Source organism: Oncorhynchus gorbuscha, linkage group LG15 (assembly GCF_021184085.1).
Source record: "Oncorhynchus gorbuscha isolate QuinsamMale2020 ecotype Even-year linkage group LG15, OgorEven_v1.0, whole genome shotgun sequence".
Classification (NCBI taxonomy): domain Eukaryota; kingdom Metazoa; phylum Chordata; class Actinopteri; order Salmoniformes; family Salmonidae; genus Oncorhynchus; species Oncorhynchus gorbuscha.
Genome location: NC_060187.1, coordinates 10,264,265 through 10,282,845, shown reverse-complemented (window position 1 = coordinate 10,282,845; position 18,581 = coordinate 10,264,265). Strand labels below are relative to the sequence as shown.

Below are 18,581 nucleotides of genomic sequence, written 5' to 3'. Positions count from 1 at the left end.
AGATACACCACGCCTAAAAACATCACAGTGAATAGAAATGAAAAGTTATTCAATTGAGTAGATTATTATTAAATGGAACATTAATCCACGTGTCACATTACGTAACCTAGCAGGCACATTTTATACTAATAGGCTATATTGCCCAAATCAGGGAGAATATTAAAAACGCTTGGAACGAAATCTTGTGATGTTGAAGACATAAATTAAATAGTCACATTAACTTTCTCCTCTGAAATGGGCTGGGCTTGACATCCACGGTGTTTTTCTAATCACATGAAAAAATACCTTAAATTTCAACTCCCGAGGTCTTTGAATGGTTCCATTCCAATTTGAGTCAATCCCTGTCTCCCTTCCAGTCAACAAGATATATAGGCATACCGGTAGGCCTTACAATGAACAATGAAGATGGTCGTTAGAATTATGCTATAGTGAAACGGTTGGGTCTGCGTAAATCTTTAGGTTACCGGGGATCGTCAACAGGAGCGCGTGTCATCTCAAAGAATCCCAATTATAGAGTGTCATATTAGGTATGTCGCGCTGCCCGGAGGCAAACTGCTCCACCGCTGTCGTAATTCCACATAGCAAACTATTACTGCTTCCTTTCACAGACATCCGTTAAAGTGAATGTTTGTAAATATTAAATCTAAACGAAACATAGCCTTCACAAAATCGGTCATCTAGGAACTAAAGTCTTGCCTAATTGGTCATCTCCTATGTTTACTTATTTATTTTTATTTTACCTTTATTTAACTAGGCAAGTCGGTTAAGAACAAATTCTCAGGAACGGTGGGTTAACTGCCTGTTCAGGGGCAGAACGACAGATTAGTACCTTGTCAGCTCAGGGGTTTGAACTTGGAACCTTCCGGTTGCTAGTGCACTGCTCTAACCACTAGGCTACCCTGCCGCCCAACTTATTTGTACACAAGAGATCACAAGTTCGCAAACAATGTGGAAATTATTTCAATGGAGCCAATATTTTATCTAGTTCAGAAATCAACACAATCGTGACTGCTTATGAATGTGTATGGTGGGGTGGTTTACTTTAGATTTGTTTTTTTTCAATGTGATGAGGAAATGGGCAAAATTTGTCTTATTCAATTTTGAGAAATATTGTGCGTGATTTGGAAAAGGCTATTGGCATAATATCAAATCAATTGAACGGCCACAGCCTATTATAATGCATGTTTGAAAATGTATTTCATCATATGATTTGAAAAGGGGTGGAACATCTCATTCATCTTCAGACTGAATAGGGTTCCACATGGAACCAAAAAATAATCATATTCAAAAGGTTTTCCAATGGGGACAGCCAAAGACAACGAGCTCTCACAGTCTCAATGCAGAATTAGACATTTCTCCAGAAGTAAAATGTTGAAGTTGCTCCAAACCTCAAATTTCAAAGTGTTTTTGAGCCTTGGGTTTTCTCCTCCTGCTCAGTATTCTTCCGTTTCTCCAAACGTCAAATTTAGGGTTAAGGTTTAGGAAAGGGTGATTATTTATTAAGATTTGTATGAGTGTCCACCCCTGGGATCAATCCAGAGTCATGGGATTACACCCATCCACCACCAATCCCCTGTCCACCATGCCCTAGCAAAACCCAAGCCTTCTTGATGGTAATAGCACTCACTGTTTTTCGAAGGCATTTTCCAACATCCTCAGGACATGGATAGATGTCCAATTTCGAACACACTCTTGATCTGCCTGACTTAAGAACACTTTAAGGTTCTAGATAGCTCCTTCTTTTCTAAAGGTGTAGCATCATTTGAAGGGTTCTTCCTCCCCATCTCTACCCCCCTATTTCTCTCTCTCCCTTTCCTTCTCTCTCCTTTCATTCTCCCCCCCCCCTCTCTCCACTCCCTCTCTTCCCCCTCTCCCCTCCCTCTTGTCCCCCTCTCTCCCTCCCTCTATTCCCTCTCCACTCCCTCTCTTCCCCCTCTCCCTCCCTCTCTTCCCCCTCTCCACTCCCTCTCTCCCTCCCTCTTTTCGCCCCTCTCCACTCCCCCTCCCTCCCTCTCTTCCCCCTCCCTCCCTATTTTCCCCCTCTCCACTCCCTCTCTTCCCCCTCTCCCCTCCTCTCTCCCTCTCTCTTTTCCCCCTCTCCCTCCCTCTCTTCCCCCTCCCCTCCTCTCTCCCTCCCTCTTTTCCCCCTCACCCTCCCTCTCTTCCCCCTCTCCCCTCCTCTCTTCCCCCTCTCCCTGCTCTGCTGGAGCCCATATCACAGCCCCCTGTACAGTTCCCTGCCAGATGGAGAATAGGAGAGCTAGCTCTTAACTAGCCAGCTTGAGCCTATGAACACCAACTGCTGCCTCCCTGCCTGTCTGTTTCTCCACAACAAATCCAGGCTGCCTCCCCTCCCCCTCCTCCTCCACCACCACTACAGACTGAGATGCACCCAAAAAGTGCAGTCCCAAACTCTGCCGTATCTCAAGGCTACAGCTCTCCCTCCCTCCCTCCCTCCCTCCCTCCCTCCCTCCCTCCCTCCCTCCCTCCCTCCCTCCCTCCCTCCCTCCCTCCCTCCCTCCCCTTGTCCGGTCTCATCTGGTAGTGGCAGGGTTTCTGGCCTGGCACAGCCGGCTTGACCACCAGTTGAGACATGGCTGAAAAGCCCACTGCTGCTCAGTGCTATTCGCAGGCCAGTCTGTCCAAAGGAATCTGGCGTGCTGACTGTCACTCAGAGGTGCATGACGTTTTTGTCAGGCTGTAATTCTACCACAGGGAGCTGCTTGTCCATCTGACCAGTGGTGAAGCTCCTGCCCCGAGGCCAGATGACATTGTCTCTGTTGCACAACCAGACGTTGATGTTTGGAGGGGCTGCTCAGCTGCTGCTTGGATCAAGACACACACACACACGTACACACAAAGTGCAAAGAAACCACCCTCCCACTGTGATTTCTCTTTGTCACACACAAACAAACACACACACACACACTTCTCGGACCAGATGCTGAGACTGATGTCCCTTTCAGGCGTCACGAGGTGGCTGAAACTCCAGATTTGCCCACCAACTCCGTGTCAAACCCTTTGCTGGACAGCAGTGATGGTGGCTGAGAGTGACTGTGGGTCTACGGCCGCGGGGCTGTATGTGTGTGTCTGTGTGTGAGCAAAAGAGAGAGAGAGTTTGGCCTGTCAGCTGGGGACGATAGAAGCCTGTTTAGCGAGCCAGGGCTCCAAACTGGACTCGTCCCTGCCTGTGTGTCTGCCATGCTGGGTCCTCTATCAGGCATACGGCATGACAACAGCAGGATCTAGCTGCTCCAGAACAACATATGCTTCCGCTGAAGGTCAGTCAGAGTGTCTCAGTCCTAAGAGCTTGACATAAATACACTGCTAGTAACTGGCCAGGCAGACCGCCACTCAATTCACAGACTGGAATGGATGTGCTACAGCTCTGCCAAGACAATAGCAGACAGTGGAATGGGGCTTCATTGCATTTTCTTTTGTCTGAGATGAAATATCCCAACAAAGAAAAGCCCAGAGACACTGTACAGGCTGATTTAACCAGAGACACTGTACAGGCTGATTTAACCAGAGACACTGTACAGGCTGATTTAACCAGAGACACTGTACAGGCTGATTTAACCAGAGACACTGTACAGGCTGATTTAACCAGAGACACTGTACAGGCTGATTTAACCAGAGACACTGTACAGGCTGATTTAACCAGAAACACTGTACAGTCTGATTTAACCAGAGACACTGTACAGGCTGATTTAACCAGAGACAATGTACAGGCTGATTTAACCAGAGACAATGTACAGGCTGATTTAACCAGAGACACTGTACTGTACAGGCTGGTTTAACCAGACACACTGTACAGGCTGATTTAACCAGAGACACTGTACTGTACAGGCTGATTTAACCAGAGACACTGTACTGTACAGGCTGATTTAACCAGAGACACTGTACTGTACAGGCTGATTTAACCAGAGACACTGTACAGGCTGATTTAACCAGAGACACTGTACAGGCTGATTTAACCAGAGACACTGTACAGGCTGATTTAACCAGAGACACTGTACAGGCTGATTTAACCAGAGACACTGTACAGATTTAACCAGAGACACTGATTTACACTGTACAGGCTGATTTAACCAGAAACACTGTACAGGCTGATTTAACCAGAGACACTGTACAGGCTGATTTAACCAGAGACACTGTACAGGCTGATTTAACCAGACACACTGTACAGGCTGATTTAACCAGAGACACTGTACTGTACAGGCTGGTTTAACCGGACACACTGTACAGGCTGATTTAACCAGAGACACTGTACTGTACAGGCTGATTTAACCAGAGACACTGTACTGTACAGGCTGATTTAACCAGAGACACTGTACTGTACAGGCTGATTTAACCAGAGACACTGTACAGGCTGATTTAACCAGAGACACTGTACAGGCTGATTTAACCAGAGACACTGTACAGGCTGATTTAACCAGAGACACTGTACAGGCTGGTTTAACCAGAGACACTGTACAGGCTGGTTTAACCAGAGACACTGTACAGGCTGGTTTAACCAGAGACACTGTACAGGCTGGTTTAACCAGAGACACTGTACAGGCTGGTTTAACCAGAGACACTGTACAGGCTGGTTTAACCAGAGACACTGTACAGGCTGATTTAAATTATTTATATATTTCATGGATATAAATTCAGCATAAATAAACCACAGTCAATTTGGATCACGCTTTGACACCACATAGCTATTGATACTACTTAAATATAGCAATCATTTATTCAATGACAAAATAGTTCAATCGCACTCTTTTCTATGTTTACACATACATGCAATACTAATAATTATTGCACAGGACAATAACATTAAATACAGGTTAAAATATTGAGAACATTCCCTGAGATATTCTAAAGAATTCCAGAAAGCACAAATATTTAAAAAACAAAGGTTATTTGTCACATGTACAGGCCACAACAGTTGTAAACAGTAGAGGGAAATGCTTTCCCTCAACGAGGCAGTGTTCAATATCAAAAGGTAAAGAAATAGAAAATCCAGAATAGAATATAGCCCTGTATGTCATGAAAAGGGCCTGACAACATGACAAGCCTGGAGAGAGCAGGGGACATTTCCAGTTTCCTGCTTCTGGCTACCATGAGTTTCCCAGATATATGTCTAGCTGGCGCTGCGGAGGGACTGACTGAGAGCTATGCTGCTGTGTCTCAGTAGCACAGAAGAAAAAATACCTTTCCAACTGTGTCATCAGTGGAGTGAGGCGACGGAGAGAGATGAGGCAGACATGAAAGTTGGCCTATTTCATGGTCAGGCTGCAGGAGCGCACAGGCCCTGGAATGGCAATGCATGTAGCGTAATGTGACAGACAAGTCCCTAGGCAAAACTCCCAGACCTGCGGCAGGCAGGCAGGCGGGCCCAGGTACTTGATGACTGTGACACCTTCTACCCGGAATGGCGAACGAAGTGTTGTTGCCGCTACGCTCTGCTGCCTCGCTTCACAACCGTCGCCCAAATAAATTTGCCTCTCATCCGGGCTGACGACGCGTCGCGGTGAACCTGTCCTGCTCAGCACTGTTGGGATCATGAATCTCCTTGTAGCCGCTCGCTGAGGTCTGCTCCTGATCACTAAGCACTTTGCCTTTGGGACCCACCTGTCCGGGCCAGTAGACGGCTGCGAAAGCATTCCGCGGCACACACACTCACTCATCCTGACACCGTTTGCCCGATCAAATGGATACAGGAGAGTGTGTGGCAGGTTTGGAGCCAATGCCCCTACCCACAACCCACTGGGGCACACACTGGTTGAATCAACATGGTTTCCAAGTCATTTTATGGAAATGACGTTGAACCAACGTAGAATAGACATTGAATTGACTTCTGTGCCTAGTGACAAGTCACACAGATTAAAACTGCTCTGGTTTAACACACACAGTACTCTGATGGAAGGTTATCCTCAGCACGGTCTGGCTTTAGGACTACTCAGTGCAGTGTCTTGTACAATATCTAGTCAGATTTTAGAGGCGACCTTCATTGCCATTTTGTGTGTCTGTCTAAGTCTGTGTATTTTTGTGTCCACGTCTGTGTATTTGTGTGTGCGTGCCCGTGCGTCCCCATGCCTGTGTGTGTGTTGGTGCGGGGTGGTCTGCCACCCAGTGTTGCAGGGCTAGTGAGAGCCCCAGTGTTCATTAGGGCTGTGTGTCGGGGGAGCAGCTGCAGGGAGACATGGAGAAGCCCTGCGTTGCCAGAAGGCTCCTTGGGAAATACAGCAGGGAGCCTGTTGATGTCCACTGTTTGTATGTGAACAGGTTGACTCCATCAGCTGACGTTCAACCAGCGAGCCAGGCTGAGAGATGAACCTTGACCTGGTGACTATTTAAATTGCACATCCGTTTCCGTTGGAGGCAGACAACTCACATGTTTTGTGTTTTAAATGTTTAAAAAAATGTGCATATGTGTACATTTGGAGGATAAAGGGACAGTAGAGAGATGGATGTTCATCTCATACACTCCCTCTGAAAATCTATATAGTAACATCACCATCTCAGACAGTCAATCACATAACAGTAATACATGTCAAGTCATCATCAATCAAGGTTAAAAAAATATATTTTTTTTCATTGTATCTTTGGGAAAAATTATTTAAAAAAAATAATTGACAGGGTAAAATTCAAAAACCAAAACCAAATTTAGACTCCAGAGACCTACCCCCTTTCCAGTGTCCTACTGTAGAGACTAAAATCACACAGAGAATTCATAGCAGGAGAAGATTGCACACACACCACTCAAAATTTCATCATTTATCGTGGTGCTGGGAAAAAAACCCACACACCATTGAAACAGTCCAAAATAACAACACAGTACACAGACTATATCATGCCTTGTACACTAAACCAGAGTGTGTTTGGTGTATTATACATAATACATAGAGTTAAAATGTTTCTTGTTGGCTGGGTCTTTCACATTGACTTGGCCAAATGGACACTGTGGGAAGAAAAAAAAAAAATGAAATTAGTTATTTGAACTACACAAAGAGGAGACAGGTTTGGGTTGAGGGGTCAGGGGTCAGGGGTGAGGGGTCAGGCTTGAGTTTGACTGTAACAGCAGGGCTGTGTGTGTGTCAAGACCATGAAGCCAGAACTCACATGTCTACAGGCGTTGCCGCAGCACTTTCCTCTCTGGCGGTGGGCAAACTCTGTGAACACCTTGTAGCCGCTGCCTGGGTCCATGTACTTCTGCCTCTTAGCCTGCAAAACACACACAAACAGATTGCGTTAGGTCAGAGAGGAGCGAAGACGCGACCCGTAGCGTGGAAACAGATGTAAAAAGCAGTCTGGATCTTGTGATGTTGTGTTTTTTCACTGCTGGTAGCTACCAGGTAGCACGGCACACAGAGGGCACACCGTGCCAGGAACACCACCAGGCGCTTACACACACAGCTGAGCTGATGAGGAACACTCTTGCCTGAGATAGTACAGTGGACACACACAACTAAGCACATTTCAATGAAGAGCTTGACAAGGGGATTAAATAGGGGTTTAATAAACAGTGACATGTCCTACCCCTGTAGTTTGGGTTTAATAAACGGTGACATGTCCTACCCCTGTAGTTTGGGTTTAATAAACGGTGACATGTCCTACCCCTGTAGTTTGGGTTTAATAAACAGTGACATGTCCTACCCCTGTAGTGTGGGTTTAATAAACGGTGACATGTCCTACCCCTGTAGTTTGGGTTTAATAAACGGTGACATGTCCTACCCCTGTAGTTTGGGTTTAATAAACGGTGACATGTCCTACCCCTGTAGTTTGGGTTTAATAAACAGTGACATGTCCTACCCCTGTAGTTTGGGTTTAATAAACTGTGACATGTCCTACCCCTGTAGTTTGTGTTTAATAAACGGTGACATGTCCTACCCCTGTAGTTTGTGTTTAATAAACAGTGACTTGTCCTACCCCTGTAGTTTGTGTTTAATAATACCCCTGTAGTTTGGGTTTAATAAACAGTGACATGTCCTACCCCTGTAGTTTGTGTTTAATAATACCCCTGTAGTTTGGGTTTAATAAACGGTGACATGTCCTACCCCTGTAGTTTGTGTTTAATAAACGGTGACTTGTCCTACCCCTGTAGTTTGGGTTTAATAAACAGTGACATGTCCTACCCCTGTAGGTTGTGTTTAATAAACGGTGACTTGTCCTACCCCTGTAGTTTGTGTTTAATAAACGGTGACTTGTCCTACCCCTGTAGTTTGTGTTTAATAATACCCCTGTAGTTTGTGTTTAATAAACGGTGACATGTCCTACCCCTGTAGTTTGTGTTTAATAAACGGTGACTTGTCCTACCCCTGTAGTGTGGGTTTAATAATACCCCTGTAGTTTGTGTTTAATAAACGGTGACATGTCCTACCCCTGTAGTTTGTGTTTAATAATACCCCTGTAGTTTGTGTTTAATAAACGGTGACATGTCCTACCCCTGTAGGTTGTGTTTAATAATACCCCTGTAGTGTGGGTTTAATAAACGGTGACTTGTCCTACCCCTGTAGTTTGGGTTTAATAAACGGTGACATGTCCTACCCCTGTAGTTTGGGTTTAATAAACGGTGACATGTCCTACCCCTGTAGTTTGGGTTTAATAAACAGTGACATGTCCTACCCCTGTAGTGTGGGTTTAATAAACGGTGACATGTCCTACCCCTGTAGTTTGGGTTTAATAAACGGTGACATGTCCTACCCCTGTAGTTTGGGTTTAATAAACGGTGACATGTCCTACCCCTGTAGTTTGGGTTTAATAAACAGTGACATGTCCTACCCCTGTAGTTTGGGTTTAATAAACTGTGACATGTCCTACCCCTGTAGTTTGTGTTTAATAAACGGTGACATGTCCTACCCCTGTAGTTTGGGTTTAATAATAACCCTGTAGTTTGTGTTTAATAATACCCCTGTAGTTTGGGTTTAATAAACAGTGACATGTCCTACCCCTGTAGTTTGTGTTTTAATACATGTCCTACCCCTGTAGTTTGTGTTTAATAAACGGTGACTTGTCCTACCCCTGTAGTTTGGGTTTAATAAACAGTGACATGTCCTACCCCTGTAGGTTGGGTTTAATAAACGGTGACTTGTCCTACCCCTGTAGTTTGTGTTTAATAAACGGTGACTTGTCCTACCCCTGTAGTTTGTGTTTAATAATACCCCTGTAGTTTGTGTTTAATAAACGGTGACTTGTCCTACCCCTGTAGTTTGTGTTTAATAAACGGTGACATGTCCTACCCCTGTAGTTTGTGTTTAATAAACGGTGACTTGTCCTACCCCTGTAGTGTGGGTTTAATAATACCCCTGTAGTTTGTGTTTAATAAACGGTGACATGTCCTACCCCTGTAGTTTGTGTTTAATAATACCCCTGTAGTTTGTGTTTAAAGGTGACATGTCCTACCCCTGTAGGTTGTGTTTAATAATACCCCTGTAGTGTGGGTTTAATAAACGGTGACTTGTCCTACCCCTGTAGTTTGTGTTTAATAAACGGTGACTTGTCCTACCCCTGTAGTTTGTGTTTAATAATACCCCTGTAGTTTGTGTTTAATAAAAGGTGACTTGTCCTACCCCTGTAGTTTGGGTTTAATAATACCCCTGTAGTTTGTGTTTAATAATACCCCTGTAGTTTGGGTTTAATAAACGGTGACATGTCCTACCCCTGTAGTTTGTGTTTAATAAAAGGTGACATGTCCTACCCCTGTAGTTTGGGTTTAATAAACGGTGACTTGTCCTACCCCTGTAGTTTGTGTTTAATAAACGGTGACATGTCCTACCCCTGTAGTTTGTGTTTAATAATACCCCTGTAGTTTGTGACGGTGATGTCCTACCCCCCCTGTAGTTTGGGTTTAATAATAGTAGTTTGTGTTTAATAAACGGTGACTTGTCCTACCCCTGTAGTTTGTGTTTAATAAACGGTGACTTGTCCTACCCCTGTAGTTTGTGTTTAATAAACGGTGACATGTCCTACCCCTGTAGTTTGGGTTTAATAAACGGTGACATGTCCTACCCCTGTAGTTTGGGTTTAATAAACGGTGACATGTCCTACCCCTGTAGTTTGTGTTATATCAATCCACACCTTACTGTACACGAGAAACACACTAACCAAACCCCTTCATTCTAATGTGAAGTACCAAAACATCACCTCTCAGTCTGTTTCAAAAAGCAGAGCCCACTAGTTTCAACTTTGACAGGCAGCCATGCAGCCAGGCAGCCAGGCAGCCAGCCAGCCAGCCAGCCAGGCCACGATGGGAGAAAGGCCTGGGGCTCTCTGGTGACACCGCCTGTCATTTCACATGGCATCGCACGGCCCCAGAGAGGAACTGGCACTGCCATTGCTCTCCCTGCATTGTGCTTTTCCCACCGAGGCCCTGGCCCTGCCACGCTCAAGTCTCTCTCACCCAACATGCTTTACTCCGGCCAGACTCAGGAGCCATGATAAATATTTTACAACTGGGAAGCCCGCTGGCATTGGGGAGTGACACCTACTGCTGCTGACGTGGAGTGGGCTGGGAGTGGGTTAAGGATAGAGAGAGGTCTGCGTCTGTCAATGGTTTGGTGGTAAACATCGCCGGCCAGCTTGACACTCACTCATTATAAGGCAATGTTTAGAAAACTAGGTCTATAAGATTGTTATACGCGTGAAGTGAAGACACCTTGGGTGGTAGAACAGTGCACACACTTACATATCCTGTCCAGAGCCATGTATTTATATAGGTAGCTCAACAAGGTTTCTGCATTGTGATGCATTTACATGACACTACAACATTCTATGGCAGCCATGTTAGCTCCCCATTAACATGACATGGGGAATATTTAAACAATGCAATGTAACCGAATGTGCAGAATTAGAACACATTTCAAAATGCTAAAAGTTGACCACTCTCTGGTCCTGTCTAGCTATTGCCCATCTTGTTTTCTACACCTGCATTGCTTGCTGTTTGGGGTTTTAGGCTGGGTTTCTGTACAGCACTTTGAGATATCAGCTGATGTAAGAAGGGCTTTATAAATCAATTTGATTTGTCACTGCAGTCAGTGTTAACATTATTACAGCATATAACAATGTCATATTTTGTATAAATATATTTTATAAGTAAAAACAAAATATAATCAAACAAAAAACGTGACCTAACATGTTATATAGTGAGATACTGCTTACATAAAGTATTGTACTATATTTAACTGTTTGTTGCCCCAGTAGGAAAAGGAGTGACCCAGTTTTGTGTCAATGATAGCAGTAGAGCCAACACCCTCTGATTCCTATCCTTGCGGGACATGACATGTAGCTTTTTTACAACTAGGGGACATGAGGTAGGCGGCCAGGCCGGTCAGTCACTGTGGTGACAAAGTACGGGCTCATAAGAGTGTAACGTCAGCAAGATGTCTGAAGCTTACCTCACATGCTTCTCTGTGTAATTTATGTATGGCAAGTTCGTCCTCTGTGAACTGTTTTTCAGTTGTTCTGTTTGGTTCTTGCATGTCGTTGCTCGTCTTGACACCGGTATCCGAGTCTTCACGGTCTGCTTTAGTTGTATGAATCTGTAAGGATCCGCTATTGTTGGTTATCAATCGCTTCTGGTTAAAATCGTGTTGTGAGGCGTCCTGAGTTGACATGATTTTAACTGCTCGTTTAGCACGTTGCAAGATCAACCCGCAGAGTAATGTTTCACGCGGAAAACATTGGCAAAACAACATAATATTGCTAAAGAAAATAGGCTACTAACATTTATGATGTTTCCTTCTCGACTTTCGAGTTTAGAACGACTAAGCCTATCTACAACAAGGCTATGTTGCAGTGGTAATATCATACGACAATGTTGCCATCCAAAATGCAAGCACGCGATTATTACACAAAAAAAACAATGATTAAACAGTTACAACCTACAGCAAACTTGTAGGCTAGAATGTAACAAAAAAAGTCTATAATCGATAAATTGTATCATAAGTTTCCTCTTTCCTTGTCGCCTCTTGGCATGTGACTATGCAGCAGTCCTAGCGTCACTGCGCCCCTATCGTATTGAAGTTATATTGCTCTAAGATTTATAGAAATTCAAACATGGGAATACAAGCTGTTGTAGCAAACTGGAATTCTCCAAAAAGATTGTTCTAGGCCCTATATTATTTCTCACAAAATCAAAGATTTCAAAAAAACTTGAGACCGGCATATAGAAACCAGCAAGACAGCCAGTCTTAATGTAGCATACATGCATTCTGCACTAACACATTTAAAACATGAAGTTGATGAGTGGACAATGATTGGTGCTTTCAAGGTTATGTACTGCTTTAAGCCATGGCTGTATGCTGTCTGTCTACTGTATATCCAGCTAATGTAATGTGACAACTGGTTTTGAGTGACAGTGGTGGGTTCATTTTGCCCCAGACTGAATCAAATCCAATCGAATCAAATATTTATTGGTCATACACATATTTAGCAGATGTTATTGCAGGTGTAGCAAAATGCTTCTGTTCCTAGCTCCAACAGTGCAGTAGTAGATTTGTTTTTAGATACTACTCCACTGTTGGAGCTTGGAACACAAGCATTTTGCTACACCTGCAATAACATCTGCTAAATATGTGTATGACCAATAAATATTTGATTCGATTTGATTCAAAACCAGTAAATCTAAAAGAATGGAATTAAGAAATATATAAATATTAGATCAGGCAATATTGGAGTGGTATCAACTAAAATACAGTAGAACAGAATACAGTATATATATATATATATATATATATATATATATATATATATATATATATATATATATATATATATATATATATATATATATATATGAGATGAGTAAAGCAGTATGTAAACATGATTTAAACATTATTAAAGTGACTAGTGTTCCCTTATTAAAGTGGCCAGTGATTCCAAGTCTAGAGGCAGCAGCCTCTAAGATGCAGGGTTGCCTGCTAGTGATCGCTATTTAACAGTTTGATGGCCTTGAGATAGAAGCTTTTTTGTGCTTTTTTGTTGTTGAATTTGACCCCTTTTTCTCCCCAATTTCGTGGTATCCAATTGTTTTAGTAGCTACTATCTTGTCTCATCGCTACAACTCCCGTACGGCTCGGGAGAGATGAAGGTTGAAAATGATGCGTCCTCCGATACACAACCCAACCAAGCCGCACTGCTTCTTAACACAGCGCGCATCCAACCTGGAAGCCAGCCGCACCAATGTGTCGGAGGAAACATTGTGCACCTGACAACCTTGGTTTGCGCGCACTGTGTCCGGCCCGCCACAGGAGTCGCTGGTGCGCGATGAGACAAGGACATCCCTACCGGCCAAGCCCTCCCTAACCCGGACAATGCTAGGCCAATTGTGCGTCGCCCCACGGACCTCCCGGTCGCGGCCGGTTACGACAGAGTCTCTGATGGCACAGCTGGCGCTGCAGTACAACCCCCTTAACCACTGCACCACCCGGGAGGCCCCAGAAGCTGTTTTTCAGTCGCTCTGTCCCTGCTTTGATGCATCTGTACTGACCTCGCCTTCTGGATGATAGCGGGGTGAACAGGCCGTGGCTCGGGTGGTTGATGTCCTTGACAAACTTTTTGTCCTTCCTGTGACATCGGGTGGTGTAAGTGTCCTGGAGGGCAGGTAGTTTGCCCCCGGTGATGCATTGGGCAGACTGCATCACCCTCTGGAGAGCCCTGCGGTTACGGGTGGTGCAGTTTCCGTACTAGGCGGTGATACAGCCCAACAGGATGCTCTCAATTGTGCATCTGTAAAAGTTTGTGAGGGTTTTAGGGGGTGCTCCATCTGCTGATTCCTGATTCCTGAAGTCCACGATCAGCTGCTTTGTTTAGTTGACGTTGAGTGAGAGGTTATTTTTCTGGCACCACTCTCCCAGGCTCCTCACCTCCTCCCTGTAGACTGTCTCATCATCGTTGGTAATCAGGCCTACTAATGTTGTGTTGTCTGCAAACTTGATGATTGAGTTGGAGGCGTGCATGGCCACGCAGTCATGGGTGAACAGGGAGTACAGGAAGGGGCTGAGCACGCACCCTTGTGGGGCCCCTGTGTTGAGGATCAGCAAAGTGGAGGTGTTGTTTCCTACCTTCACCACCTGGGGGCAGCCCTTCAGGAAGTCCAGGACCCAGTGGCACAGGACGCGGTTTAGACCCAGGGCCCCGAGTTTAATGATGAGCTTGGAGGATATTATGGTGTTGAATGGTGAGCTATAGTCAATGAACAGCATTCTTAGATAGGTATTCCTCTTGTCCAGATGGGATAGGGCAGTGTGCAGGGTTATGGCGATTGCCTCATCTGTAAACACTCCAGCCAGCTGGTCTGCGCATGCACTGAGGACGTGTCCAGGGATGCCGCCTTGGCCCGGCAGCCTCGCGAGGGTTAACACGCTTAAATGTCTTACTCACGTCGGCCACAGAGAAGGAGCCCACAGTCCTTGGTAGCGGGCCGCGTCTGTGGCTCTGTGTTATCCTCAAAGGATAATAACACTACATGTGTATTGAAAATGAAGGTTGTATGTGGTCGGAAAGTGCAGAGGATGTGAGTACTTCACTGAAATGGTTTCATGTCAACATTGGGAGGATGATTTGTATTTTATTTTCTACCATATTTATTACAGTTATCCATTGCCTGCGTTTCATGTTCTAATTAGAAATGTACAGTATGGAAGATGTATTTGAATGTTTCTTGAATCACAACATTACCTGTAAATGGATATGTGAGTTTATTTTTCTAGTGTTATTCATTTTGATCCTGATTCCAACATTTATGCTATTTAAAAAATATATATATGTGTGTGAGTGTTTTAATTGAACCTTTATATATCTAGGCAAGTCAGTTAAGAACATATTCTTTTTTACAATGATGGCATACCCCGGCCAAACCCTGACGACGCTGGGCCATTTATGCACAGCCCTATGGAACTCCCAATCACAGCCTGATGTGATACAGCCCAGATTCGAACCAGGGACTGCAGTGACACCTCTTGCACTAAGATGCAGTGCCTTAGACTGCTGCGCCACTCAGGAGCCCAAGTAGTCATGTGGAATTTTGTCAATTTCCTTTAGACAGAACTGTTACTTTATACACTTAGAACCTCCGTTAATGTGACGGTTTATCCTAACAGAGAGCTATTTGCCTCTCAAATCATTTTTTTAATGGGAAACTGCCATTGCACTGTGTAGGCTTTAATTGTGCATTGAAATAGAATACACCAAACCTATGTGATTGACTGACTTCAAGTCGTCTGCTGCTTGCCAGTGGACGGTGTTCGCGCGATGAACTGAAAGCCTGATCTCCAGGTCTCATGCAAGGTCACTCATCGTCATTTGAACAGGGTTCACCAAACCATCTCTGTGACACACACACACACACACACACACACACACACACACACACACACACACACACACACACACACACACACACACACACACACACACACACACACACACACACACACACACACACACACACACACACACAAATAAAATAAACGTTGAACCACATAAAGTGGTGTATTTAATCCACAGTAGGCTATTCCCTCCTGACTCCAGCACTGTGCGTATTGTGCGTAGGTAATGCTTTTGTGAATGGTGAGACAGCACCAGCAGGACCCTGCCATTATCATTTCATAGGAGAAATCTGCAACAGCATGTCCCAGTCTGCTGCCACTTAATTACCTTCAGTCTGCCTGCAGGAAACTGGCTCCCAGCCAGGTCTACTCTCAGGAGGGCTAGGAGAGACACACATCACACACACACACAGGCAGGCACAGCCACTGGTTTCAATTTACCCCGGGACAGATATAGGCTAACACAGGGGCTCGATGACTCTGCATCATAGGTTGGACTGCTAAGAGTTGTGTGTGAATTATAGCCTATTTAATGCAGCAAATGTGGAATACATGCATAAGGCCCAAATATATGCCCACAGGAATATCCTCTGCTTTACAACAATCAAAAAGCTCTGGTCATGTTTGTTGTTGTTGTCAATGACGTCAGATCCAGACAGGTAAGTGAACTTGAATAATGTAAAAAAAGAACAACCGAGGGTGCATTTGCCACCTCTATGCCATTTGCCACTCCCTATAGCCATCACTACTCTTACTTGTGAAGGAGCAGTCCCTATTGCCCATGTGTAATAAAAAAAATAAAAAAATAAACTCAATTACCAAGCATTTACTATAGAACAACATGATAACGCCATCAGCTTAAATCAAGGAGGGAGACATGAAATCACTGCTGTTCTGAGGATTTAGGGGGAGGAGGGGACACTCCAAGATGTTTATCAAATTAGGTGACGTCACTAAATCTTTCACAGCCACTTCCTGGTGCTGTTTGTTGTGGAAATACCGTGGAACTGAAACAGCCAACTGTACAGATCAGGAACAAGGAAGAAACATCGCTACTAGCTAGAATACATCTTTGAAGCATGTGGTGTCAGCGGTAGGTAACAGGCTGAAAGGTTGAACTAGTTACGGACCTCTCGTTGCTTCGGAACGCAAGCTTGGTCTGAAACAGCAAAGCCGGCGGCGCGAGCTGTCGCGATGTTGTTGTGAACGATGGACAGCAGAATAAAGTAAGACACGAGTTTGTTTACTTCTAGACAATGCATACCGATGTTTTATGGACCGTTATTAAAAGTGTGAATTGTAATTTATTTAGCTGGCGGTCTGGCATGCTGAGTTAGCATTTGGGTCAGTGTAATGCTGTCAAGTTGCTAAAATAATTTAAATTAAGTTCGCTAAATTAATTAGCCTGCTAGCCTAGGACCACCTATATTTTAGTATTTTTAACGGTCATAAAGTAAACAATATAATGTGGTGTCATATAGACTTTAACCAATTTATTTCTCGACCATCAAATGAATCACGCGAGAATTGAGTTGTCTGGCCAGCAAATAGACCGAGTTTGACCGATGATTCCCCTATACATGAGTTGCTTCATCACTATTTATAACTATGTGTCAAACTATGTTGCATAATATGCTGTTGATGTATCTAGTTTGCAATCGTCGCATACCATAAATTATGTTTGTACACAGATGTTTATTTTGCTCCCAGCTAAAGTCATCATCTCTCTCCTTTATTACAGCGAGTTTCCCGAGAGGACGTTTGATTTGGTACTACAGGTTGCATGCCCAACATCTGAAAATGAAGGTGGGTAACATAACATGAGCATGACGATGTGATAAACAACACATCCTTAGTAGGTTGCCCCTGGATAGAGAGAGCAATAGACAGATCTGAATATCCTGTCAGTTGCTTGGCCTGGTTAGTGTATCTTACACAGTGAAACACTGTACTATCAAGACATTGTACAAAATGTTGCCTTTATAAAACGCTGTGCATAACATGTCAATGTAGGTCCTATACTAGCAAAGTCTTAGAGACTGCAGACATCGGACATTGGTGAGATTTAAACATAATTTCCATGCTCACCAGACAGGCCATGAGTCAGCATGTCCACGTTGGTAAAGTAGGCTACATTGGAGGTGGTGATTATGGTACATCTGTGGTTAGGCTTAGCCCTGGGCTACAGGGCTGTTTCACCAGTATAACAGGATATACAGTGAGGGGGAAAAGTATTAGATCCCCTGCTGAATTTGTACGTTTTCCCGCTGACAAAGAAATGATCAGTCTATAATTTTAATGGTAGGTTTATTTGAACAGAGAGAGACAGAATAACAACAACAAATCCAGAAAAACGCATGTCAAAAATGTTAAAGGTTGGAATGTTAAATTAGTCACATGGAGTTGGGGACATAAACATTAGGATCCAGATGCATCCTTTTCCAGGTTCTTGTTACTCACCAAATAGATCAAACCACCTTTTTATTTTTACAACAATCCATGGTCCAGCAGTAACTCCCAGCAGGGAGAGTTTTGAGGGGAAATGCTGAGTTCAGGACATGACCAGCCAGCATCAGCTGTCCAGCTATATGTGATGGTGAAACACTTCACCAGTAGAACACAACCGGCTTAGAACAACCCAGGAAATGATTCCAGCCTCCGAATACAGGTTCCACATTTTCAGTGCAGTAGCCTATGGGAAACACAACAACCTATAGTTCACATTGATATCCAATGTCCACCCTTAAGTAAAATATCATGTAAAAAGTGTTGTTGTATATATTACGCCAGTTTTGTCGTTTTTTCCCCTCGGTCCTGACGTGAATTAAATAGGTGTTATGTGGATGAGTCAATAGTGCAGCTGCTGAACGGACCAGAATAAGGAGGGGAAATGATCCTTGGACGTAACGCTGATATTAGATTTAAAACGAAACTCATAAACCTTGGGCCTGTAGTGTAATAACTGGCTTCCCTCTCATTGATCCAGGGTCAGACTCATATCCGGAGCTAGGCTCTCAGGAGCTCACTGCTTCATTACAGTGCCCTCAGCTCCCATGGAACAACCACATGCCGGTACCTCATTGGATAAGTGTACTGCTACAACCGAATACTGTCTCCTTATTGGACAGGATAGCTGTCGGGTACAGGAAGTGGGTTATGACGTGGATGGATGGCCATTGGGAGAGGTTGTTATGCTCACAGGAGACCCAGAGAGATCATTATTTGTTGCAAATTGAATCTTGTGGTTTTTGACAGATTGTTTTAGAG

At 44.2% G+C, this 18,581-nt stretch overlaps 2 protein-coding genes across 4 annotated transcripts in view; one reads left to right on the top strand and one right to left on the bottom strand.

The window, feature by feature from the left end:
• Window positions 1-6,556: 6,556 nt before the first annotated feature.
• On the bottom strand, window positions 6,557-11,984 carry lg15h1orf53 (linkage group 15 C1orf53 homolog). The gene is made up of 3 exons (XM_046300828.1): window positions 11,382-11,984; window positions 7,111-7,212; window positions 6,557-6,949 (listed from the first exon to the last, which is right to left on the bottom strand). The coding sequence occupies exons 1-3, from the start codon at window positions 11,679-11,681 to the stop codon at window positions 6,878-6,880; spliced, it is 474 nt and encodes a 157-aa protein (XP_046156784.1). The 5' UTR covers window positions 11,682-11,984; the 3' UTR covers window positions 6,557-6,877.
• A 4,284-nt stretch (window positions 11,985-16,268) lies between these two features.
• Window positions 16,269-18,581, top strand: part of LOC123996600 (DENN domain-containing protein 1B-like) — a 230,509-nt gene continuing 228,196 nt past the window's right edge. For 2 of the 3 annotated variants that reach the window (XM_046300091.1, XM_046300093.1), the window contains exons 1-2: window positions 16,269-16,540; window positions 17,056-17,120. In XM_046300091.1, coding sequence (XP_046156047.1) covers window positions 16,524-16,540; window positions 17,056-17,120 — 82 coding nt within the window. In that variant the 5' untranslated portion in view covers window positions 16,269-16,523. The remainder of the gene's footprint in view (window positions 16,541-17,055; window positions 17,121-18,581) is intronic. The other variant, XM_046300092.1, reaches the window with a different exon arrangement.